Here is a 26266-nt window from a genome sequence, read left to right on the forward strand (position 1 = left end):
CTAGCATTATTCTATCTGTTCCACCCCCCTGCTTTCATAACATTTCAAAAAGAAATGTTAGCCAATTAGCCTGCTCATTAGACAAGAGTGTGGACTACATGATGTAGACACTTAAAATGCTTTATTAATTGTCCTGTATATAAGTGCGGTGTTATGCGGATGGCCAGGGCTGCAAAGTATGCCTTTTTCAAGGTCAAAGTCTTCTATCTACTAAGCTAAGGTCTCTGGAGCCCTGCCTAACCTTGTTAATGGCAATGTTATTATTTGATAGGAATCTTAGCCATGTAGGATATGTATTCCAGAAGTGACCTGCTTGTATTCAAAGACGTGGAAAGCATTACGGGTTTTCACAGAGGCGAGCCTTCATTCTTTTTCATGCTAATGAAAGCTAAAGGACGAGTGTGCTGTCATTGTAATGCTTCATTAATCTAACCCCAGAATCCTTTGCACTACAAGGCAACAATGTAAGACACAGAGAAAGCCGCATCTGGTGTAGTGGCCACAGAAAATAAAATAGATGTCAATAGCTGTATTGGGCTGCTAGGCAAAGAAAACATTGTGTCTGGTGTATTAGAAGGAATCCAGAACCAAAGCTAAAAGGTGGAATTAAAACATACTTTAGTGATTTTCTTTCTCCTGCCGGAGAGTGAAATTGACTCACAACCCTGAATTCTCTTTTCACTTAAAAGAAAACTAAAAGCAAAAAACTTGTATAATGTTCTGTTGAATGACTCGATACAAAATATTCCCCAATTACCCATACTTTCCCAATTACCCGCTTTGATCTGCACATTAGACTGTAGGTTGGGCAGTGCTGGCTTCTGACGGTGGCTGACAGCCACCATCTGGTATGGCTAGGGTGATTCAGACTGACGATGTGCAAGTTACTTCTCATTCACTGTTTTTTGGAATTAAAATGAAATATTTATGGTTTGATTTATTTGTGAACAAATGTACACGTGCAGTGTAACTTGAATACAACATCAAGCAGATGTTATGTCACCAGTTAGAAACAGGCTTCAAACTCTGTGCTAGTCACCTGTACAAGGCGTATGACCCTATGCACTATGGTTCTTCTAAATAGTGTAGCCATTGTTTTGGCAGATCCTGTGTATCAAGTTATTAAGATTTTATGTTAGCTTAGTATCTGTGCATGCCTTTTTTGTAGCCGAAGAAGCACAATAAGTGTTCCCAGTTATATACAAGTGTAGTAACCAGTTAATGTCTAACAACCAAACAACTGGTCACAGATAAAAGTGAAACAGTGTTTAAGTTCCATTGGACAGAAGTTCAGCTTGATGAACATCGAACAACCAGTTATACGTTTCAGTGGAATGCTAATGTATTAAACTGTTAACGATGTACAAGAAGCATACAGTACTAAGGCTTATATTTTAGAACAAAATAGAAAATTTAGAAAAAAAATTCTTAGTAAAAAAAAACCCACTTAGTGGAACAGACATGCTGCCACTCTGCCCCCGCGAGATATGCTGCCACTTTGCCCTCCCCAGGCATGCTGCCACTCTGCCCTCCCCAGGCATGCTGCCACTCTGCCCTCCCCAGACATGCTGCCACTCTGCCCTCCCCAGACATGCTGCCACTCTGCCCTCCCCAGACATGCTGCCACTCTGCCCCCCCGAGATATGCTGTTACTCTATCCCCCCCTGAGATATGCTGCCACTCTGCCCCCAAGAGGTCCCCCCCCCTAGACTTACTGGTGCAGACTCCCCGGGGTCTTGCAGGGCCGGCGGGGCACAGCTACGCAGTACGTATTCAACTTCCGGAGCTGGCACGTCTGCACGATGTGCTTTAACAATCTCCCTTGCCGGGACTCCCCCCGTGGGAATTCCCGGCAAGGCAGATTGTTAAAGCACATCGTGCAGATGTGCCGGCAGCGGGGGCTGTATACGCGCATCGCCGCTGCCGGTGAACGTCTGCGCGATGCGCTTAGACAACCTCCCGTGCCGGCACCCCCCCCGTGGAAAGTGCTGGCAGGGGAGGCTGTCTAAGCGTATCGGGGAGTAGGATGCAGGTCCCCTGCACCACTGCGGGGGATCTGTATCCTAACCCCGCTGCCTGCCCGGCAGGCGCTAGACCCTGAATATAGGCCGCACCCCCACTTTAAAGACTTAAAGTGGGGGGAAAAAGTGCGGCCTATATTCGAGCCAATACGGTACTTATTATCCTTTGACTTAGATTTATAGCAGAAGGCTGTACATTGTCTTTGGCCTGGAGAGGTAACAGAAAAGCTTTAGTCAAGAAAGCCTCAATCCTTGACCCATAATGCTCTGTGTTTTTCTGACAAAGTGAGAATCTGTTATATTCGTAGATAAGGAGAGCTGTTGCTTTGTTAGAAATACTTGTATGTAGAAGAAATTGCATTATAGTAAAATACTTCAAATAAACCATGGTTTACTAGGATTGCAAAATACCAAATGCTTTGAAAATAGTTGTTCAGGATAAACACAGTTTGTGTTTTTTGTCTGTTTTTCTTTTTTAACTTTTACTGTCTAATGATTTACTATTTATAGCATTAAACTGTTGTGCCGCAGGTTGCAATCCTGATGCAGTTTAGTAAATTATTGATTAGCTAATAAATATCTTTTTGCTGTTGGGTAATATGTGAAAAAGTGAGCATCAATAAAAAATATTAATCTTGCCCATAAAAATGAAAGTAATGAAACCTTCGTAAATAACACAAATGGTTCAACTGTGTAGCAGGGGTTTCTGGTCAAAAAATCTGTTGTATCAAGTTTTAGGCATGAGGTTGCCCTATGCCCACTGCGATGAAGCCTACCCATCACTCATATCTTCCACTCTCTGTTCAGCCATGGTATATGACATCATATCCCGGAACTCTTGTCTCTTTAGGATGCGCATACGATAGAGGCTGTGCCTAGTGGTGTACTATACATCATGTAAATGGACCTGTTAAAAGGGAGGTCTCTGATCATCCAGTCAGCCCTTTAAATAAACAGTGTGCTGGGGCAGTGTGCTTGGTGCTCAGTTCGTGGTATTGCTGTTGCCTCCCCCATAAAACCTGCTACCTTAGGCGAGAATAATCCTCTGACTTTGCTGGTGCAGGATCATGTCAGAAGACCAGCTTTATAATAACTGATGGAGTCAGATGTTTTTCTTTTAGAGAGAACTGATCTAGAATGTCTGCCAGTCTGGATTATTAGTGTCTTCCCACTGCATCCTCCACCAAAGCCCTACATTTAGCGCCTACCTTTTAATATCGCTGGCTCAGAGGATATTTACATTTTACAACGTAGCGTTTTTTTCTCAAAGAAATCTCTTCAAGTTTTCTTTGCTTCTTCTCAAGATCAATAATGTTGACATTGACAGTGATGAAACCTCCAGTGTTTCTTCAAGAAAGGCAAGTAACTGAAGCTTAGCAGTTATTGAAGAGGGCTGATGCGATTGAACATTGCCATATCAGCCATGAAATGATCATCATTTAAAGCTGTGCAGAGAGCCAGCCAGAGGCCATTTAGTACCCTGCGCAAACAACGATGCTGGTGGCCTTCTCCTGCACGCAACTGCTTGCTACCTTAACAGAGAACCTCATGGCAGTGCCTTAGTACCCTAGGCATTCAACTGGTGTATTTATATGGTATGGATAGCCTTTCTGCATAGTGCATTAAATAAACCAGCATATAAAACACAATAGCACATTGACACCCTAAATTTGGATGCGACCATGAATGTCATTTTATCAAAAGCTTCAATTTCCCTAAGACATCTATTGCATTGTATCCATGATCTGATTGTTTGTATATGCAGAATGAGCATCAATACAAGATATATACGATTCTTCCATATATCCTGCACCCATGTTTTGGCTTTAGCCATGAAATATACCATGCTTAGGTTGGATAATGCTGTAATCATCCTAGTTTGTTAGCTACGATTGTAATTTGCATCCTAACAGTACTAATACATATGCATTACCTGATTAACAGATTGCATGTTGATTCGCGCTGAGCATTCCCAGAGTGAATTCTCTTGATGTGATGATGAAAATAACAATTAAACAAATAATCAAGCTTCATTTGATGTTGGCGTGATGTGCGGAGTAAGTGTTGCTTTGGTACCTGCAGCATGCATTTCTTAGCTGCATTAAGCGTCCATATGCTTCACTAATGAAATTCAGTGATTTTTTTTTTTTTTTACTATTCTAGTCGTTTACATACAAACAAGCAGAAATTGCACATTGTATTTGGTGTAAAAAAATATCAGGAAATATGCAGAAAAAAAATTATATATATATACTGGTGTGTGTGTATGTATGTGTATATATATATATATATATATATATATATATATATATATACTTTGTCAATCTCTTCACTTTTGTTATGGTACTATAAAATTAAGACGTGACAGCGACTAAAATTAATTGGTTTGGATTTTTACTATGGCGATTATAGTGAAAACATTTTATGGTAGATAAACAAAATACCTAATTATTTTAAAATATATTTTACCTTTAGAAGGCTTTCGGGGGGACTATTCCGGGACACAAGTCTCAAACAGGGCAATTTACATGAAAAACATGAACAGAGCTCTAAAACGTAGAACAAGGCACACATAGGTAGGCTCCACCATGTCCCCCACATTATAGAAACCAATGTTTTCTACGACTCCTAATCTGTGCCTTTTTAATGTTTTTGCATTAGCAGGCAACGTTTCATTCCCCACTGTGTCTTTATCAAGTGTAATATAATAAACACAGCTTGGGTATAAACAGATTAACCATCATATCAAAGACTTGTGAAACAATGGTCGATCTATTTATATTCACAACATGTATATGATATGATCTGGCCAAATCCCTTGTGCGGAGGAGGGATTGAATCACTAAAACATAATTAAGATAATTTGTGTTTCGTGATCTAATGTGTAAATTGTTTTCTGGTTTAGATGCTCTGCACACTTTTTATTCGTGTCCTCAAAGTTTTCTTGCATTTTGTCCCTAGTATTCGATTGATTCTCAAATCGTGCAATAACTCTCTTGTACTGTACTATACTCCATCCATCAAGTCCTGACCGACAATCAATTCTTTTCAACTGATCTGCTGTAGGTATTGGGATGTCACACAGAAGGTTAATCTATGGCAGAATGGAAACTGAAAATTTTTGTGACTGATCTTGCTAACAATTGAGTTCTATATTTCTGTGGGGAAAAAAATAAGTAACACCTAAATCCACTCCTTCTGTAATATAAAATGTAAATCCCTCAAACCTACTTCACAGGATACCCATGATGTTCATTTTCCTCAACCCAGCAGCCCAGTAAAAAGGTCCTGTCACAGAGCTGGCTAGTCCGACCGACTGCCTCCGCTGTCTTGTGCTCCCTTAGCCTGGGACACCACACTTTCCCCGGTTCCCCAGTCACTAGCCGAGACTCAGTGTAGGGTAAAACCAAACGAAGACTGATTTATTTTGGACACACAGGGCTGGATTTATCTAGCAAAACACACATTTACATAAAACAAGATATTGGGACACAAACCGCACCCTTAATCTGCCTCCCAGAGACAACAGGGGCAGTAATGAGATTAACAATACAATAGGGGGGAGACTGATTTATACAACATTAAACTGAAACAATGGTGGTCACTCCCTGGTGGCAGATCCTGGCTGTCTGCCGGAGATCATCCCCTCAGCCAGTGATGAGATGATACTGCTGGGGGGTAGCCACAAACCCAGGGCCCATAGTCAATAGGCCTCTCCAGTGGTCCCAGTGATGGAGGGTTTCGTGGAGGGTTTCGTCACAGGTCCCACCAATTCACTTCCTTAGCACCGCAGATAGGGACATGGACAAGTAGTGTGCATTATGAAGGACCATGTCTTGTCTAACTAGAAACAATTGTTAACCCCATCAGGTGTTTCTTAAACAATTAATATTCTAGAAACTGAATCAAAACATGATTTCTGGAAATTTTTGTTCAAAGATGACGCACATCGGTATTATACATTACTTCTAAATAATATTGATCTTTCATCGAAATCATTGTCGGCAAAGAGTGATGCATTTATTCATGTTAATTCCCTGACTTGAATCCTACCTATTTGAAAGTAAGTCTTGAATGCTAGACACTTATTGGCGATTAATCTGCTGGTGGCTTTAATCACATTTCAACATCTACTCAAATTATTTATAGATAATTTCTCTGTGGAACATTATGCTCAGTAAGCAAACAAAAATGCTATCTGACTTGAAACTATTTTAGTTCTTGAGTGACCAGTAAATTGGAGTGGCCGGCTGTGGTCAGTGGTAGTCATGCTGAGAAAGTAATTAAGATTCCCGGTTAAAAGATGTTTTTCTTTTTTTTTTGTCCAAGGTTACATTAATAATGAATCTTTTGAGTGGCATTTATTTTTCAATGGGTAAAACGTTTTAATAAGCTTCCAATTCAGTTTATATAATTTATCTCCTGGCTGTGAACGAAATAAAGAAATCTGACATTACTAAAAAATAATTTAAGTATCACACAGAAAGTTTTGCAGACTTACAAATTAAGAAAAAAAGCTACATTGTGCAGAATTGTTTTTCAACCTTGCTGTTGTGCAGTTGAATCTTGGGGACCACATTACTGATGCCCTAAATATGCTTCATAGACAGAATTTCTTATATAGCACACCAGATATTTGCTTAGCCTGGAATATTTACTTGGACTTGTGGGTAGTGTGGAGGACACAAGGTTAGCCATGCAGAATTTTGTTCTTCTAATTGTTGGCTTCAACCTTCCAGATATGCCGGTGTAGCTGGAAAACCCAATGTTGGCTTGAGCTGTGTGCCTGGCTTGGCCCAGCTCTTCACAAGAGTTGTCTTCTCCACTGTAGTGCTAGTGGGCAAATCTAAGTTGTTTGCCTATATCCAAACAATACTTGCAGACAACACAAACAATGTTTTTGTGTGTATGTTTTTTTTTGTTCACTTGGTGGCAAGGAACCAGTATTAGCAGTGCCACATCTGAATTCCATTGGCTTCTTACCTTCTTGGATGGACCAAGATTCCTTAAATATATAACTTCATTATAAAATTGTTCAGTCACTGGCTGGAAATATGATGGGTTTGTCTCAGCGACTCATTTCACGTTAACATACTTTTCCACACAAAAATTCCAAAACAATTGTAAAAATAATAAAAAAAACAAACATGAATGACAGCTTTCGGTGAGTGTTTCTTCAAATGTGATCAATCCAGTCTGAATTACTATCCTGTGATGGCTGTGAGTTGTGTAGAGTGCAAAGAAAAATGTAAACATTGAAATGTATGCTGTAGATTAGGTTAAAAAATATATTTGATATAAAACTGGCGTGTATTTTTGCTTTGTTCGTATAGCATTAACCATAATGTGTTGCAGTGCTTTTATTATGTAAAAGACTTAATTTGAATGTGTGCCAATTTTTATGTTAATATAAAAATACGTAGATCATTTAGTTACGATTCTGCCTGAAGAGCTACTCACCTATTTCTTAATACTATCGATCATCTTGAATATCAAGTATGCCCAGGAGACTTGGCTTCTGCGTGAAGCCATTTGAGAGAATTATTAGAGGAATTTTCTGTAATTCCTCATAGAAGTTTGAAGTTGGAAGTGGAAATCAAAAATGTGATTTCCCTGAGCATCTTATACTGCAATATTTTCACGCGGACCATCATGCCTTCTAAAGTTATTAAACTTAAGTTTTTACTTCAGTGATGTTATGAAACAAATACATTCACAAACATCAAAGGAGAAGCCAGCATGTAGGAGTGAAATGAAAGATATATCAAATTTGTAAGAGCTTTCAGTACTTCAAAGCAACATTTATTTTTATTTTATTTATTTCTTTCTACACTTAGTGGCAAAATGTTCAATTAATATGCCATACTAGATTGTCCTGAAATGCATCACATATTAATTATTTCAGAAACATTTTATAGTACAGTTTAAAGTGTTTTCCACATGTTTCCACCATACCAGTTTGCGAGGAAGAGATGCAATTTTTGAACATGGTGTTGCTGTCTGACATAGCTGCCCCACTGTCCTGCTTTTGTGGCCATTAGGGCCGGTTGGGGAAACTGTCAAATTAATGGAGGGCTGTGCTTTTGCAGTACAGATCCCCATTTTAGCTCATATGTAAGCAGTACTAGATAGCTCTTCTGCTCTTCTTTCTTTGTAATCTTTACTAGCTTTATGAAAATCAGCAATTCTTGATTGTAGGTCTTCTGAGATTTCTTTTATGTGAGGCATAGTCCACATCAGCAGATGCAAATAGCAAACTCAAAATGGTTGAGTGTTTATGTCGCAGTAGGTCTGTAACACACCAATCCTGTTTCATTGATTGGACTCCAGGTTTTCCAACTCCTGACTCCAATTAGCTTTTGTTGAAATAATTAGGGAAGGGATTCACATGCTTTTTTCAACCCACACTGAATGTTTGAATGATGAATTCAATATAGATAAGTACAATAATGTTATTAGTTAAAACAGGTTATGTTTGCTCATTTTTGTAACTTAGATGAAGATCGTATCACCCAGCCATTTGGATTTGATTATATATATATATATATATATATATATAGCTACATTCCTTTGAAGCTTCCAAAAGGAAACAAGGATTATTCTGTGTACTCGAGCAAGTATACATAGAAAGGATAGTTATCAGTTCTTGTGACATAAAAATCTTGATTTTCAATATCCTTGTACAAGATTTGAACAATATGCCTCATTTTCCTTTAACCAGAAGGAAAATTGCATGAATATAATAGCTTTTCCATCAAATGTCATATAAATTAGCACATTTGAAGAAAAGCATGCTGCATTACTACTGCTGCATTAGTCTTCCCTTATGGTTTAAACCAGGGGTGTCAGTTTGGTCCTTGTGGGCCATAATCATACTAATATTTCTGAAACCAATTTGTTTATGCTAGCAGAGTGGTCTGGGCTTGTATATATTTTGACATTAATGTTTATGGTTTTGGCAAATATGTTCATGTCACTTAAGATAGTATCACATTTAATGGGAGGAACGTGTTAAGGTTAACTAATTTATCTGTGCCAAATTCACTTGAGAATTAATAAAAACGAAAAATTAGAGTTTGTAAAATGTAAAGTTCAATATGTATGTAAAATAAAGACAGGAAATGTGGGCCACTCGTTATTATCATGTGAACTAGTTCTTTGCCCCTTTTTGTAATGATACTTTTTATTTTGGGATTATGGGAGATCGAGCATTTCTTAACATTACACCAGAGCTAATATTTATTTTTGGTTTTTAATGTGTTGTGCCTTAACTCCGCCTTATCTTGTCCAATAAATATTCATATTTAGATCTTAATCGAAAACTAAAAGAAAAAATCATGGAGTGAAAATGTTGTTTTCTAATCCTTTTTAGCCTCTGGCTCACACCCATGTATTTTACCAGATACATTTCTGTAGAGATTCAGTTTGAACAGCCTAGTCCTCTCTGTGGTTTGTTTCATTAAAATACGCAAAATGACATAATGTGATTATATTTAAGTCTTTTTTTCTGAATATTTAATGTGTTTAGGACACTGCATGAAGGAATAATTCCCATTCACCCATTAAGGGGTCGCCTTTAATGATCTAAATGTTCTTATGCATTAAAGCTGAATTGACTGAAGTTTGGGATTTTCTTTTTTATTTACTTTTTTGTAGTCATCAAACGCAAACCACTTGCTGGGACCATCCAAAGATGACAGAACTTTTCCAGTCATTAGGTAAGTGAATACTTCAATATGCGGCTTGTAAAACATCAAGCTGTCCATAATACTTTTTTTATTGCAGCAATGCGTCTTTTCTTATAGCGGATAGTAGGGTTTTTAATATGTAGGCTTAAGTAACATTTGGAGTGTTTTCGTCTAACATTGCCTTTACGTGGCATGTAAGAATTATGTATTTGCTGTTGAGGCAGGTGGTGAAATGTTTTGATTAACAGGTATAAGGATGTTAAAATATATAATGGACTTAAAATAAATCTTAGTTTTTGGGTTTTTTTATGTGACGCAGACCTAGCTAAACCATCAGATGATGATTTCACACGTTCATATACCAAAACGTTATTCTATAATGTTTAATGACATGGAAAACTTAAAGTATTCTTTTAAAGTACATCATTCCTGATAAGCATTTATTTGCCTTATTTTGCCCCAAACTGGCACAGGCTACCATACTGCTATGGTTAGTGGCTCTTAAAGGGACATAAATAAATTTCCATCAATAAAGTGACATTATTACAGATCTATTGATACAGATCCATCAATTGAGGGACATTAATACAGATCTATCAATACAGATCTATCAATTAAGAATGCATATTAAAGTACCATAACATATATTAACATGCTACATAAAAAATGACCAAAAAGTGCGTTATATTCAGGACTAGCCTCATTATACCTAGGAGGCTCTCTTAGGTGTAAGTTGGTGAGGGAGTGTGGTCGCTATGTACTTGTTGGTAAGAAAAGTGCATGCAGGAGGCAAGGGCATCAGAAACCCTTGGGCCAACCATGGTTATAGTGATATGTTATATTTTTATGTATAATTAAAAACGTTATTATGTCTAATTTATTTTTCAACATACTTCAGGTGACTTAAACAATGTGAGGTTCTCTGCCTATCGCACTGCAATGAAAATTAGAAGACTGCAGAAAGCACTGTGCTGTAAGTACAGAAACAAAATGTAAAATGTACATTGTACCTGCCGTTCTCCAATAAAAACATCTTTTTCGAAACTCATGATCTACCAAGTATTAATAATCCTATTTTTCAAACATAATCCTAGCAATACACTCATCTGTCCCTGAACCCATACGTGTAGCATTTAACTGAAATAACACTGAACATTATTGTGTGACTGCAGGTCTACCGTGGTGAAACTATCCTTCCCTCTCCTCTTAATAGTGGGATTGGTGTGGGCAGCATGCTTCTGGATATCTAGCTCAGGGGGGCATTGAGCCCTCAGCACATATCTCTATTCCATTTCCTCCATATGTGGTCCAATGTTTTAATATACTCGTGAAAGAGCTTCATAGCAGGCAATAGACCTTATTTTGGACACTGGAGGTCCATATTTGACTAAACCTGTATTACTGTACTAAGCATTATTATTATATTTGATAATAATATATACAACTATATACTATCCCGAAGCTCTCCTAATTTGTCTTCATATGGATATAGTCATATTAGCCCAAGAGAAAATTGAGTCTTTAGCCACATTTGATGCCTTTTATTTGGTCAGCTTAAAAATTTAAAGTTCATAAGCTTTCAGAACCTCAGAGGCCTCTTCTTCAGATGGAAACATATGGTAAAAGAGAGCCAGCAGGCGAGTAAGGTACGCAGAAGGTCTGGAAAGGCACGTTATGTTTTCAGTGAGTTTGCTCAACTGGGTATAGGATGGACTGAGCCAAGGACCACCCTCAACTCGTTGGATCACGACTTGTATTCTAAAATCCCAGTGGAATATCTGGAGAATATGGTAAACATACCTTCACAGACACTAACATACAATGTTCTATTCCACTGCATTAAATTGCTAATAACCCGAATGACTCAGACGCGTATTCATCAAAGTGGGATTTTGCGTGAAAATTGTACTCTTAACTCAGTAACTTTATTATTTTTTATGAATCGCCAACCTTGACAAGAGATTTCAATTATTTTAATTGTTTGAGGGTTCAAGAGTCTGCTCACCTGTGTTATCGTCACCATTAAAAAGCCTGCATATTTAGTTCTCATAGAGGCTGATCTTAAAATGTTAGCTTTAAATGTCACTGGGAGCTGATATTCCTTTATAATACCTATAATATCTCAGGGGATGTATACAAAAGCAGGAATCTGATTTCATAGTATGACTGGTTATATGTTTGCTTACAAAACAATCAAGAAAGTCAATAAAAAACTATGTTACCTGATCTTATCAATGTAATAACTTCATTTATATACACTAGGTTTTATATTATGTTTCCCTGTAGTCTATCTGTGTCTTCCTATGATGTTATTTACCGGAAAATTATTTGTCAACAATCTTATTTAAAATTGAAAAAAAAAACTAAAACTCTGAAGTGTAATTTGTCCATTAAAGAGAATCGTTTTCCTGTAATTCAATACACTGACACTTTAAATGTCTCGGGATTTTGAGATACATTTTATGAAACTGCTAAAATAGTTTAATAACATATAGACACAATATACTAAAAAAACAGGCTCTTCACAGACTCTTTTGTGTAACATCAAAATAAATTAAGTCTTTCAAAGCCTTTTGATTTAAACCGCATTTCTATAGCCTAGGTGTTTCTGGCAGTCAACCCATCTAGCTAGATATGGCAGATAGTGACTTATTTATCGTGTCCCCCACCTGCAAATCGAGGAGCTAGGGGCAGAGGAGACAAATATATATATATATATATATTTACTCACAAAGTTCATTGCACACCATTCCAAATTTCCCAAGCCTGGTGCTAGTAACCAGCAGTTTCCATATTCAAAAGATGGTCAGCACTCCAGGTCTTTAGATTAAACATTTCTCTTTATTCACTTACTGATCACTTTAAAAACATTACTGATTGTGCGCAAACTGAATAAACTATGTTACTATAGTAACCGGAACACAATAATGCTACACTGCACTTCCGGGTATGTGCGGTGTTATCACACACATGCTCACTAACGGCATTGACACGCCGATTTCAGCACACACAAACTCACTTCAGTCGACTTGACTTTGAATAAAGAGAAATTGTTAATTTAAATACCTGGAGTGCTGACCATCTTTTGAAAGTGCTTTATATATATATATATATATATATATATATATATATATGCCACCAAGGGTTTGAAAGGGGGACCAGTGGACCATTGAGTTATTATATGCATTAAAGTCACCTACATTGTCCCTCTTTTGTAATCAAGTCCCTTTGTCCCTCTTTCCTCCCCTGATGTCCCTTTATCCCAGGAGCTCGAAATGTTTGGAAAGTATGAGTGAATTGCTGTGTTCTGCAGCCCTAAAAGTCACAGTAATGCGTGCTTAACAGCAAAATATGCGTATAAATTAAACTGCTTACATGAAATACCATAATCTTCTTCTAAATGTTACATAAACAGCTGTCAACAGGTCAGAATGTCACATAACTACTCCTGCCACACCGCCTAAAACTGAAAGGTTGGGAGTTAGGAATACAACAGGTAACATTGCTTAATTGACTGAGAAAACCTCTATAGTGCTTTAATATGTTCAGACGAAGCCAATGCCCAGCTCGCAAGTTCTGCCAAGCATTGTGCCCTTGTCGTCCGCCTGCTTTTCCTTGTAGAAGTGTAATGATTTATGGCTTTCCCTTCACTTGTCAAATACCATTACCATAACTGAGTGACTTTTGTGATTTTAATTCAGAGCTGACACTGAGCCAAAACAGTCTGCCCGGCCGATGCCGTCCCGGCCACGCACAGCGTCCCCGAGCGTAACACGATGTGCCAGAAAACTGCTCTGGTTCCCTGCTGAAATCCTTATACAGACATTGAAGTGTGTCATTATGAATGACATCACCTTCACACTTACTTCACACCTTCTCTAATGTGACATAAGCTAGGCTGTGCATTATCATTCCGGATAGTGGTTTCATCGCATTAACCCTTTGCAGACTAACACATTCTAAATTAGTGCTTTTATTTGGCAGTATGTGTTTGGGCCCAGAGACCCCCACATTTTCTAAATTACATATTTGCATGATTACATAACTGGTTAAATATTTGGTTGTCTGCCACCAAAGTGTTTGTAAAACAGGAAAATCCCCAAGATAAATGCTAAAATGATTTGGTTCATATTAATATATCATACTTGGTGCAAATTGTGATGTGCTAATTTGCCTCTTTGTTTTTCTCTGACTAGTGGATCTTCTGGAGCTTAGTACCACACACAGTGTTTTCAAACAGCATGAAATGAATCAGAACAATCAACTTCTCTCGATTCCTGAAGTCATCAGCCTCCTCACCACAGCCTATGATGGCCTGGAACAGAAACACAAGGAACTGGTGAACGTCCCTCTCTGTGTAGACATGTGCCTTAATTGGCTGCTTAATGTGTATGACACGTAAGTTAAACTCTCAAATGATTTATGTATCTATAGCTGCAACTGTCATAGTTTGACCTCGACTCTCAAGACTTTTACTCCAGTATAAGAGTAAATGTGCAAATTACCTGAGACAAACTGTCTAGGACTGACCCCTCATACTGTGCTCGTGTTAAATGATATCTGAACATTCTTTTCTTATTGGTATAACAGAGATGAAATCCAAGCATGAGTATATTTGACTTAATTCAGAATATCTTTACACCTTGACAAGTAATAGAAACATTGGAACCATGCTATTAACACCTCTGGTGAGGCACTACAGTAGGATCTTTGTGATGGACTATGAATGGGTTCATATTTAAGTCTCAGGGTCAGCTTATTTAGAAAGTACTGAGACATGCAACACAATAGCTTGTACTAATTTATTTCTGTCTACAAGAATGGGTGACTGGGTTACTACGGAATTAATATTTCCCTAAGCTAGTGAATTTAGTTGTTCCTATAGATCCAAATACATTAAAAGCTTCTGGCCTTGACCAAACTAATTATGGTCATATTCCACCTGTTTTGTCATGGATCAAACAGCAATTTGACAAGCACGTGAACTAGCACAGCAAAGTAACATTCATATATGCATAGCTCGCTACACTATGACCCTGAGACCTCTATCACTCGAGTTTGTGTATCTGTCATTGTGTGAAACAGGGAGTGTGTGTTAGCATGACTGAGTATGTGTGTGTTAGCATGAGTATGTGAGTGTGTGTGTTAATGCGAGAGTGAGCATGTATAAGTACATGTTAGTGTAAGCATGCATATGTTAGCATGTTAGAGTGTGTACTTGCATGGCACACAGGTGCCCAGTAACTGAAGTGCCCAGAAGGATCATGTAACATAAATTACCTGACCCCGTGGTAGTAGACACCAGCTCCACTGCCCCAAGGCATACCGCTGGGCTGATCCTGCAAGACGCATTTCCTCAGACCCAACTCGTTGAGCCTGTGCACCGGTTTAAGAAATTATTTCGTAGCAGGTATAGCGTGAGGACCTTGATTGAGCCGAAGAACTAGCACCATCCTACCCTCTCCTGAGCCAACAGGTTGTGGGTGTGTAAATAAGCATGTTACTGTGTGTAAGTAACATGCGTGTACTTTAGTATGCGTGTGCGTGAGGAAGGATGGTAATCTGTGTAACCCCTGTGGCCGCCCTGGATATATATTATGTTAGTGCCAATATTTACAGAGCAGCAGTTTACCACGTAACCCAACATGAACAGTGGAAGATTCTCATACACTGTAGGCACTGAAATATAATCTATATAATGTTGTTGAGCACAACTTTAGGGGTTTTTTTTACGTTTCAATGGCACATCAATCTGCTAAATGGTGTGTGTTGATCATACTAGCATTTATATTTCTCGTAAGGAGACTATGCATAGCTGCTTCATGTTACTTGAGTATTTATCCCTTTAATACAACGTTGAGATCATCCTTCTAAGAATTTTGGGGTCAAAAGTAGAATATATGTGAAGGGAGCGTGGTTGTGATCAGAAATACTTGTAGGAACTTGATTGGAACATGAATAAAAGCTGCACTTTTATATTTTACGTTATTGCACGTATCAAAAATGTGATGCTTAGGATGGCTCTAAAACAGTCAGCTTAAATACTTGATAAAGTATAGAATCCAGAAAATAGTAAATCTCATTTAATTGTTTCCGCACGAGGCAGCAGTTCCTCCTGGAATCGTTTCCCTACTGCTACTTGTAAAATATGAAGAAATGCCTAGCTAGTATAATCTTCCCTTCACAGCAAGCGATTGGTTAAATCCAAATCAGAGATCACAAATGTTTGAACCGGAGAAGTAACCAAAATCTGTAATGAATGTCTTTCCTCTGTATGCTTAATCACATAAAACACAACAGGTAACGAGCCTTTTTTATATAAAATGACAAAGCTGCCGTGTCAAAATCCAACACTTTATTTAACTCCATTCTGTATTAGTAACATAATTCCTAGTAGTCCTCCATGGTCAAACCTTTCCCGAGGCATGTCAATCTTTTACCGGAAACATCTAATTGTCACGTGACATGAAATCAGGCCCTAATTGGTTGCTGCCAAAGAAACCAGACATGCTTCTTAAAAGTTTGTGTTAAAACCTTCAGAGGAGGGAATGAAATGACAGACCTGCCATGATTTGTTTGCCTAGCATACTGGAGAGTGCAAGAAGTGTTTTGTCTAGATGGCATTCTCTACGATTATGCATGATTAAAGATACATTGAATGGTGTGAGTCTGGCTATAAAAGTAATAAATTCAGCAGAATTGTTCAAACAGCACCTTTTCAAACACAATTTTCACCCAGAGTTTGTCGGATATAACTGATCCGATCCAAAACTGCATGTGCTCAACAAAAACCAATTGCCTGATCTAAAAAAAAATCATAGACGTGATAGGATTTGGCTCCACGGAATGACATTCTTCAAATATTAAACAGCCTGTTTAAAGAGAATAACGACACAGAAGCCAGAAATCTCCCGTATTTGAAGAACACACACCCAGTGTGCTGTCAGGGATATCCATAGTTTAATTATTCTAAGAAGTGATTGAATTCTAAATCTCTCGATCTGTTATGTCTCAAAAATGCAGTTATCCCAAAGCTAGTGTTAATTACAAAACGTGTATACCAGATTCACCACCACCTTTGCACGACTGGTGGTAAATGTACCACGTTGAGTCACAAAGTGAATAAATGGGGAAAAAAATAATAACACATAAGAACAGGAGAGTCCAAATCAAATATGAGACAGAGTTAGAGAAAACTCCTTTCGACTGATTGTGATGTCAAATCCGAATAATTCCGATAATATAATATCCGAATAATCCTTATCCTGGGAAAATAAAAAAAATGTCCAATGTATTCGGTTCTAAAGCGCTTCCTTTTAATAAAAAAGCTTACAGAGAAATATATTCAGAAGCGTATCCGAAAATCTCCCACTCCTCTCTCTCTTTCATGGTTGGGTTACTTGAATTTGGTCATATAAGTGCACTTTTTATTCGAATAGGCTATTTCATAAATTAAATCGTGTCTTACTCCTTTTTCCTTTCTATTGAAATTTTGTTTCTACCGCATATAATGTAATATAGTGCACAAAAATACAGAAAGAGAAGCATACGCATTCATACTCCGGGGTCCTGCTGAAATGACCAACGTGCATGCACCAAAGCAAGAGATCCGAGTGCATCCAGTGATTACGTCAAAGTACCCCAATTTTGGCGAGCCCTATCTCATTTTACATGGCTATATTGCTTACCAGGGAGCTGAATATAATATACTGCAGCTACTCTCCGCTGGCACTGTACTAATACTAAAAGCCGTCCAAGAATACAGAATTAAGCTGTCAAGAATTACAGTATTTCGTGAGTTACTTGGCTGGCACGCTAAAAATAACTGCAGTTGCTGCCGCTTGAAAGTGTTTAATAGAATGGCCACAGACATACCAAGATAGACTTTTTCTTTTTTTTTTTGAGAGAGAGAGAAAAGTGGATATTTATGATACCGTAATGCACATTATATTATATACTGCAATGTGATATTCTGTATGGTACTGCCAGAGTTTACATTGGGACTCCACGAACTCTCTCTGACACCGTTGTCTATATAACTCACATGCGGTTCTATTATGTTTGACGCAAACAATCTTCATTGCTCTTGTCTAGTCTGTGGAGCTTGATGAGTATTATTTCTGTGATTCCAATGGCTCTGGCCATCTCTCTCCTCCTGGGCCATCATTATTGTGAGGATTGGTTCAGGACCAATTTGGGGAAAGGCGACAGATGTACTTTGAAGCCAAAGTCCCGACAGAAAATAAAGATTTTTCTTTGAATGGTAATTACAGTGCTAGGCACTATATCCTGAATATACCAAGACCAAGAACTGATAGAGCTTTTACAGTGCAAATAATGGGCAGACTAGATGGGCTGAAAGGTTTTTATCTGCGTTCGATATCTATGTTTGCAGTAATATAGTTTAACATTGAGGAAAAGGGTGTTTTAGTTCAGTTTGTTCCAATAAACTTTTGTAATCTGGAGGCCATCAGTCGTGATATTTTGGGTGACTTTCTGTGTTCAAACACCAAATACGAACGAATTCCTTTTATATAGTGAAGTAGTTGGTTTCATACACTTTCCTAAGTCCGAAGAACCGTTTGGGTGATTAAGACTGAGCTATTCTACTCTTTACCCCAAGGCAGTATGGATAAAGAGTGAAGGTGGTTGGCCAATTGAAAAGTTTGGTATGCCACTTATTATTGGACAAGTGGTCTGCTATTGGAAAATTGTATTCCTTCATTTTTATCAATTACCCGACAAGACTCTAGTCTGCATTCACCCAGAACTTAGCTGCTTACTGTTTTTCTTTTTAACCAACAACCGCTGATTATCAGTTTTTTATTCATTTGACATCAAAGTATTTTTAAGCGGCTTGATTGCAACCTAGAAAAAGCAGCAGCAGAAGAATTAATGAATTGTATTATTTGAAAGATGCGCTGTATTACCCACTCTTTGCCTCTTACATAGTAATATGCTTTCCTGCTGTGTACGGTGGTGTCGTTTCTGTTGCATAAATCATTGAATTAAAGACGTGCTGCGATAACGTGGTATTGAAATATCGGTGGATTAAAGACGTGCTGTGATATCACAATTCTGATATCCAGCTTCACTGCCCTATTATTAGATGTGACTGAAATTAAAATACTTTAACTAAAGTTTCAGGCGCTCGGTTAAACATGTAACATGAAGGAAATTGAAAGTGTCCTTTTATATAAATTTTACAGTTCTTGGTGTGTAATTAAAAAAGTCAGTTTATGTATTATATTACATTAAAATAAATGTATTTTTAAAAACTTTAATTTTTTGTTTTCATTAAATTGTTCTATGATTCATGAACCGAGAATATCTCATGATAACATGAAGTTTTTCTTGCAGGGGTCGGACTGGTAAAATCCGGGTACTTTCGCTAAAGATTGGGCTCATGTCTTTGTCCAAGGGATTACTTGAAGAAAAATACAGATGCAAGTAGACATTTTTGTTTTTTATTTAGGTCATTTTTCTTCCTTCAACTATGTGAAACATGCAGTGTTGTGCAAATGTTTTAGGCAGGTGTGTAAAGTAAGAACGCTTTAAAAATAGACATGTGAAATGGTTCTTTTTTATCATTTAATGAAATGCAAATCAGTGTTTGGTGTGAACACCCTTCATCTTCAAAACAGAATCAATTCTTCTAGGTACACTTGCACAGGGATTTTATAGGCATACAGTTAGGCGTATGAACATACCTGGGGACTTCTGGGCTCCGGCTACCCGGAGCCTTTCCTTGCGGGATGCCGCCAGAACTGCACACTGACGTCGGCGGAGTTCCCACTGACGGCAGCGGGAAACACACCCTTTTAAAGGAAAAATGGCAGGGGAGCGGGTCGTGTCAAGATCCTGCTCCTGTGACCCGGAGGATTCGGGTCTTGACCCGGAGGACCGGAGGAGCAGTGCTCACCTGGCAATCTCCGGGTCAAACCCAGAGAGTTTCCAGGTATACGTATGAAGCTGTCTAGCAGTGCCATCAGCTCAGCATTGGCGATAACAGTAGGACACCCATCTATTCTCCACAAAACTATGGTCAGAAGTAGTCTTTATGGAAGACTTGCAGCCACAATACCTGATGTGAATAAAGGCCAAGGAACTCAACTACTCACACAAACCCAGGGACAGTGAAGCGTGGTGGAGGTTTCTTGCAAGTTTGAGTTTGCATTTCTGATCATGGAGTTAGGGATTTGGTCAGAAATAATGATCTCCTCAGTGCTGAGTAGTGTCTGGGATTACATGGAGAGATTCAACTGAGGCTGCCTAAATCCACAGAAAAAAACAGGGGAACTCAAAGGGTGGTCACACCAAATATTGATCTGATTTGATTTAGTTTTTTCTTCTTTTCACTCACTTTGCATTTGGTTAAATGATAAAAAAAATTAACTATTCATATGTCTATTTTTGAATGCATTCTTACTTTGCAGCATACCTGCCTAAAACTTATACTCAAGCACTGCCAGAAATTGTCACGCAAGGTTAAAATTCCAGCTGTAACATAAAATAAACCAGCCGCACTTGATTTCTAGAAAATTTTATGATTTCATTTTTAATGTCTAGTCCGACTTTTATGTATTTATTGAAGTAAAGCAATTACAAGCTTTTCATTGCTTCATGCATGAATCACTTACAAGTGTTAGAAGGTTCAATGTCCCAATAAATTTGCGGATTACTATGACTTTTATTTGATCATAATACAAATGAGGGAAACTGTTGCTAAAACACTATAAACAAATTTATTAAAATTATCCAAATTTCGGCGATTTGTCAGTGAAACTGACTTGGTGATGTTTAGATTTAACATTCATCTCAAAGAATCTTTGTCTCAAATGTGGTCCAGCCATGATTATTTATTCAGTTTCCTGTCCTTAAGTTCTCTGCCTTCTCCTCGCCCACCCTTAAGCTTATCAACAGTAACCAGCAACATAAGAAAAAGGGGAGAAACTAAATAATGAACAATAATTGGGAAGACTAAGAACGAATTAAGATGGCCGCTTTCTTGGCCTACACATAGTAAGGGTTTAGTACATGTATGTTTTGCATATATTTTTATTTTGTGTATACAAATGTAAAATGTAGGATTTGAGTTAGAAGGGGACAGATTGAGTTTTAATGACAATTTTGTAGTGTTCTCCAAAATGTTTATTGAATAAGTATGGACAGTCTGCATACCTTAAATACGTGCATATGAATGTGTGCATGTTTATTCAGACAAAACCCTATACATTCAAAAGCAAAAAAACCCAATCTACAAGTTTTGTATTTTTTTCTCCTGATATATCCAGCACTTGCAGATTACACGCTTTGGTTAGATTGAGTCAGGTAGATTTATAACACTTTCTGCACAGAGGCTTGTCCTCGGCCCTTCACAGCTCCCACTATTCAGAATAAATGGGATCTGGCAACCAGTTTTAGGTCCGTCACCGTGCAGTCACACACAGTTGAGAAGCCCACACAGACTGTAATGAAAATCTTTTTCACGGCAATGAATCTGTGGAGATCACTACAACATACAGTATAATATAAATGGTGTGTACGTATTATAAGAAAAAGGGTATTCCTCTGTTTTTCACCCATAAAAATCAAGGAGATATTTGCAGAGAATCTGTCTAGCCAAGGAGGATATTGATAGAAATATAGAACATAAAATACGTTATATCTATACATTGTGCTAGCTTGTTTTTAAACACATGTACCGTATTGGCTCAAATATAGGCCGCACTTTCCCCCCCCCACTTTAATTCCCAGGGGGGGAGTCCCGGCAAGGGAGATTGTTAAAGCACATCGTGCAGACGTGCCGGCAGCGGAGGTTGTTTATGCTCGCATCGCCGCAGCCAGTAAACATCCGCACGATGCGTTTTACCCCTGCCCCCAAGACTTACCAGAGCAGACTCCCGGGTGTCTTGCGGGGCCGGCGGGGAACATCTACGCAATATGCGTATACAACTTCCGGTGCCGGCACATTCACTTAGTTACAGAGAAGATACATATTCTTTTATTAATAGGTTTTCTCCCAGGCTGTGTAATTATTGCAGCTGTGACAGAGAAAGCAGTAAGAACAGAGGATCAAATTGCATTTAAAAAATCCCTGTGAAAAGGAGTACAGTATGTTTCATTTATAAGCAATATTCTGTAAATGTACTGGAAACCGGCTAGCATTCTATTTCAGTTTGGGTACCAGTGTGATATGTGTAGCATAATCTTCATTAAAATTAGTAAAATGTTATTCTTCAAGAATATGCTATACAGGAATATATTAAAGTTGCCAGTATCAGGCACACTAATTGTGCTTATTAATTATAGAATATGCAAATGGGTCATTAGGTTTAGAATAGAATGTCAGAAACCAGCTCTGTGAATGATTAATTAATAAAAATCAACTGTGACTCACCAGCTAACCTAACATGGTAGAAAAGGGCAACCAAACATTCAAAGATGGTTTTAGAATTCTTAAGGCTGAAAAAGTAGGAAATGCATTAATCTATAAGCATTTTAATCCTAATGGGATTGTGAATTTACATGCCGAGGTAATGGAGATCATATATTCAGACTTTCTCAATCCCCCTCATTAAGTTACTCTTTTGTTGGAAGCTGGTTCCAACAGGCAGAGAAGGTGGAATGACAAGGGTGAGTTTTTCGGGTAGGTCAATAATATGTTCCCAACAACTGTTCCATTCAAGGCAGCCCTCTGCATATGGCTTATAGTTTACTGATTCAGTCAGGTCTCATTTTACATGTACTTCCTCCTAAGTGACTTCTTTCTCTACAAGCCAGTTACGAACGCATGGCTCCTAATAAGATGTTCAGCGGCAGATAGGCACTGTGCGATTAAATGTGAAAACCTGGAAGTTCTGGCACTTCAAACACAATGACAGGGTGAAAATCTGTGCTGCAGTATGAAGTAACAACAAAGATAAATACAAAAACAACCATTTATATAGCGCTATTCTCCCAGTGGGACTCGCTGTCCAGTGTGTCTCTTTAGCGATCACCCTCTTTATCGCTCCCTCTCACCTCTCTTTCTCTCTCCCTTTCCCCGTCTCATTCTCCCCTCCCTCCTCTTCAATCTGTCACTCCCGCTCTCTCTCTTTCTTTTGCCTCTCTGAAGCTATATTAGTACATAACACAAAGATCTACGTGTTATGATGGTGCTTTATAAAACTATCAATAATATCCCATCCCAGTAGCGCTGAGTAAGTTGTTGGCATTATATAAATGAAATATAATAATAATCATTAATTATTAATTTTTTATTTTTTTTTCATTTATTGCACTACTCAAAGGGTCTTTATGATGATGGGTTTATTAATAAATTAAGGGAAACACGTCAGGGGTTTAGCTACACACAAAAGTACATGCCTTTGGCTTCCGGTATCCAGAAATAAACACGGAGGAACCGCAACACCTTGATATACCGTAATTAACGAGAAAACTCCCTCCTTTCCACAGATCTTTTTAAGGAAGTTGCTGGAGCGGCAGATACGTGCGACCAAAGGCAGCTCGGGTTGTTGCTTCACGATGCTATCCAAATCCCACGACAGCTCGGAGAAGTTGCAGCCTTCGGTGGAAGTAACATTGAGCCCAGCGTCCGCAGCTGTTTCCAACATGTATGTATTTTGTTAGATGCAAGTAACATATATTAACAAAAGAGGAATATTTTTGAACCAAGCCAAAGTTCAACAGGAGTCAATGTGCCTATTAATAAAAACCCTTCATGGGACAAATCCATTAAACATTCTGATTGCCACCGACCTCCATCACCGTTCCCTTACAATTTTGGGAATTTCTTTATAAAAACTCGCAGGCCAAGGTGAAAAGTCTAGAAGCTAAAGTACGATAACAAAAAGAACACGTTTAGTGTGTAGTTACTAATTAGCGTGAATGTATCGCCCAGGGCTATGTGGAGTGTATATAGCGTGTCTTGTAAAGAATGCATGTGTTATACCAAGGTAAATTGGTTGAGTAATGAAAGCAAACTAAGAAGCAGGTGGAAGGATAAATGAAGATCTCTCCACACACGCCAGCTTTAGAAAGATACATCTGCAGTCACACATCCATCCTTCATATCCCCCCCGCTGAAAGCTTGTGAATCTGTCATTTTAAGATTGTTTTAAAGTACTACGACTCCCATCTTCCTCAGCCTGCCACAGCCCTTGACCAAAGGGCCAAGGGATAAAAGCAGCCTCTTTCCAGATAGAGACAAAGAGGAAGAGGTGGCCATATTGACTATCAATGTTGACTGCAAGATGTCTGACTGCCCCAGCTATTCTGTGCTGGTTACATCCTAAAAGATTTGACAGCTGGTGATGTTTTTTTGTTTGTTTTGCTTTTATGACTGTATCTTGAGACTTTGGGAGACATTGCTTTTACACATGGTTGTGTCCACGCTCTGTTGTGTATCCCATCCCAGTGCCGATGTCTCCAGCTCACTGTAATGTAATTTTGTCCGCAGGCTCAGAACAAACCAGAGATAAACGTCAAGCAGTTCATCGAGTGGATGCGTTTGGAGCCTCAGTCTATGGTTTGGTTACCAGTACTACACAGGGTAGCGGCTGCCGAAACCGCTAAGCACCAGGCCAAGTGTAATATCTGCAAGGAGTGTCCCATTGTAGGATTCAGGTACTGTTTTGGGAATGTCAGTATAAAAATATTCTTCAGTGAACCTGAGATCTGTGTCTAAATGTGGTAAAAGATAAGTAGTTTCATATATTTTTCATTGGGATGTCTGTGCTGGAGAGATCAAACAATTGTGGCCTGTTTGGTGCTTGTAAGGACTGGGGTTGTCCAGCCCTGATTTAACATCCAAACAATTCAGTGTCTTTACCCTTCTTCTCGTCCACCCTAAAATAAGTAATTGAACCAATTACCAATCAGAAACTTAGCAAAAGCTGAGCTATAATAATTCCGGAGAACAAGAAGTTGAGGTGGCTGCTCCTGTTATATGTATATGGGTTTCTAACACACACACACACACACACACACACACATACATTTATACATTTATACATATCAGCTTTACTAAGATCAATAATAGCAAACAAATAATACATGCCAATCTATACAGAGACAGTAGTAGCTTTACTTTTCACTTAGTTACAGAGAAGATACATATTCTTTTATTAATAGGTTTTCTCCCAGGCTGTGTAATTATTGCAGCTGTGACAGAGAAAGCAGTAAGAACAGAGGATCAAATTGCATTTAAAAAATCCCTGTGAAAAGGAGTACAGTATGTTTCATTTATAAGCAATATTCTGTAAATGTACTGGAAACCGGCTAGCATTCTATTTCAGTTTGGGTACCAGTGTGATATGTGTAGCATAATCTTCATTAAAATTAGTAAAATGTTATTCTTCAAGAATATGCTATACAGGAATATATTAAAGTTGCCAGTATCAGGCACACTAATTGTGCTTATTAATTATAGAATATGCAAATGGGTCATTAGGTTTAGAATAGAATGTCAGAAACCAGCTCTGTGAATGATTAATTAATAAAAATCAACTGTGACTCACCAGCTAACCTAACATGGTAGAAAAGGGCAACCAAACATTCAAAGATGGTTTTAGAATTCTTAAGGCTGAAAAAGTAGGAAATGCATTAATCTATAAGCATTTTAATCCTAATGGGATTGTGAATTTACATGCCGAGGTAATGGAGATCATATATTCAGACTTTCTCAACCCCCCTCATTAAGTTACTCTTTTGTTGGAAGCTGGTTCCAACAGGCAGAGAAGGTGGAATGACAAGGGTGAGTTTTTCGGGTAGGTCAATAATATGTTGACCAGCATGCTGCTGAACTCAGCTTTGTTGAGGAAAAATGGTCTCTAACAATAAACAGCAATAAAACAGAGGCACTATTATCCAAAAAGCTGTACCTTTTATATGTTTTGCCATCCCAGAATATAATGGACAACATTATTAAAACTAGGCTAGGTAGGACCCTCTGGAACTAATCCACCCCACCCTTAGAGGTCCTGGACATGACGGTTCCATACCACTTGTTTCAGGTTTGGGGCAATACATTTGGTGAAACTGTAATCTATGTAGGTGAGAAACTTACTTAAGTTTTAGGTAATAAGTGTACTTGATCTTGGGGCTTGAATTCAGGTTACAGTTACATCTTTTAAAGATTGGGTTCGTCAAAATGCAATTTTTGCACTTGCACATATGTGTAAGGATCTGTATGTGCCGATACGTTTGTAATTGTAACAAAAAAACATTGTCTGGTCTTTACAGATACCGGAGTCTGAAGCATTTTAACTACGATGTGTGTCAGAGCTGTTTCTTTTCCGGGAGGACGGCAAAGGGTCACAAATTGCATCACCCTATGGTGGAGTACTGCATACCTGTAAGTATTATTACACTGGAGCAGGAGTAGGTGACATGTGTATGTGACAAATATAGCTCAGATTTTATATTGTTTTAGGATTACACAATTTCGTATATTCAAGTGCAAATCCTCAGTGCTAGTGCTCTTCCTCCTTGTGGCACTCTTTCCTACTTTCCTCTGAATTAAGAAAGCTATTTTTTCCCTCCCAGTGATCCAAA

The 26266-nt window shown here is 38.3% G+C and overlaps 1 protein-coding gene across 1 annotated transcript in view; it reads left to right on the forward strand.

The window, feature by feature from the left end:
- The window catches only part of LOC149289944 (utrophin-like), a 233397-nt gene that overhangs the window by 190681 nt on the left and 16450 nt on the right, over positions 1 to 26266 (forward strand). Inside the window, 7 exon segments of the mRNA XM_089490156.1 lie at positions 9678 to 9739; positions 10608 to 10682; positions 13906 to 14107; positions 19070 to 19155; positions 23168 to 23325; positions 24171 to 24337; positions 25955 to 26066. Of these exon segments, the coding sequence (XP_089346282.1) occupies positions 9678 to 9739; positions 10608 to 10682; positions 13906 to 14107; positions 19070 to 19155; positions 23168 to 23325; positions 24171 to 24337; positions 25955 to 26066 (862 nt within the window).

Source organism: Sceloporus occidentalis, unplaced genomic scaffold (genome assembly GCF_023333645.1).
Source record: "Sceloporus occidentalis isolate IW3139 unplaced genomic scaffold, rSceOcc1.0.p SCAF_42, whole genome shotgun sequence".
Lineage (NCBI taxonomy): Eukaryota > Metazoa > Chordata > Lepidosauria > Squamata > Phrynosomatidae > Sceloporus > Sceloporus occidentalis.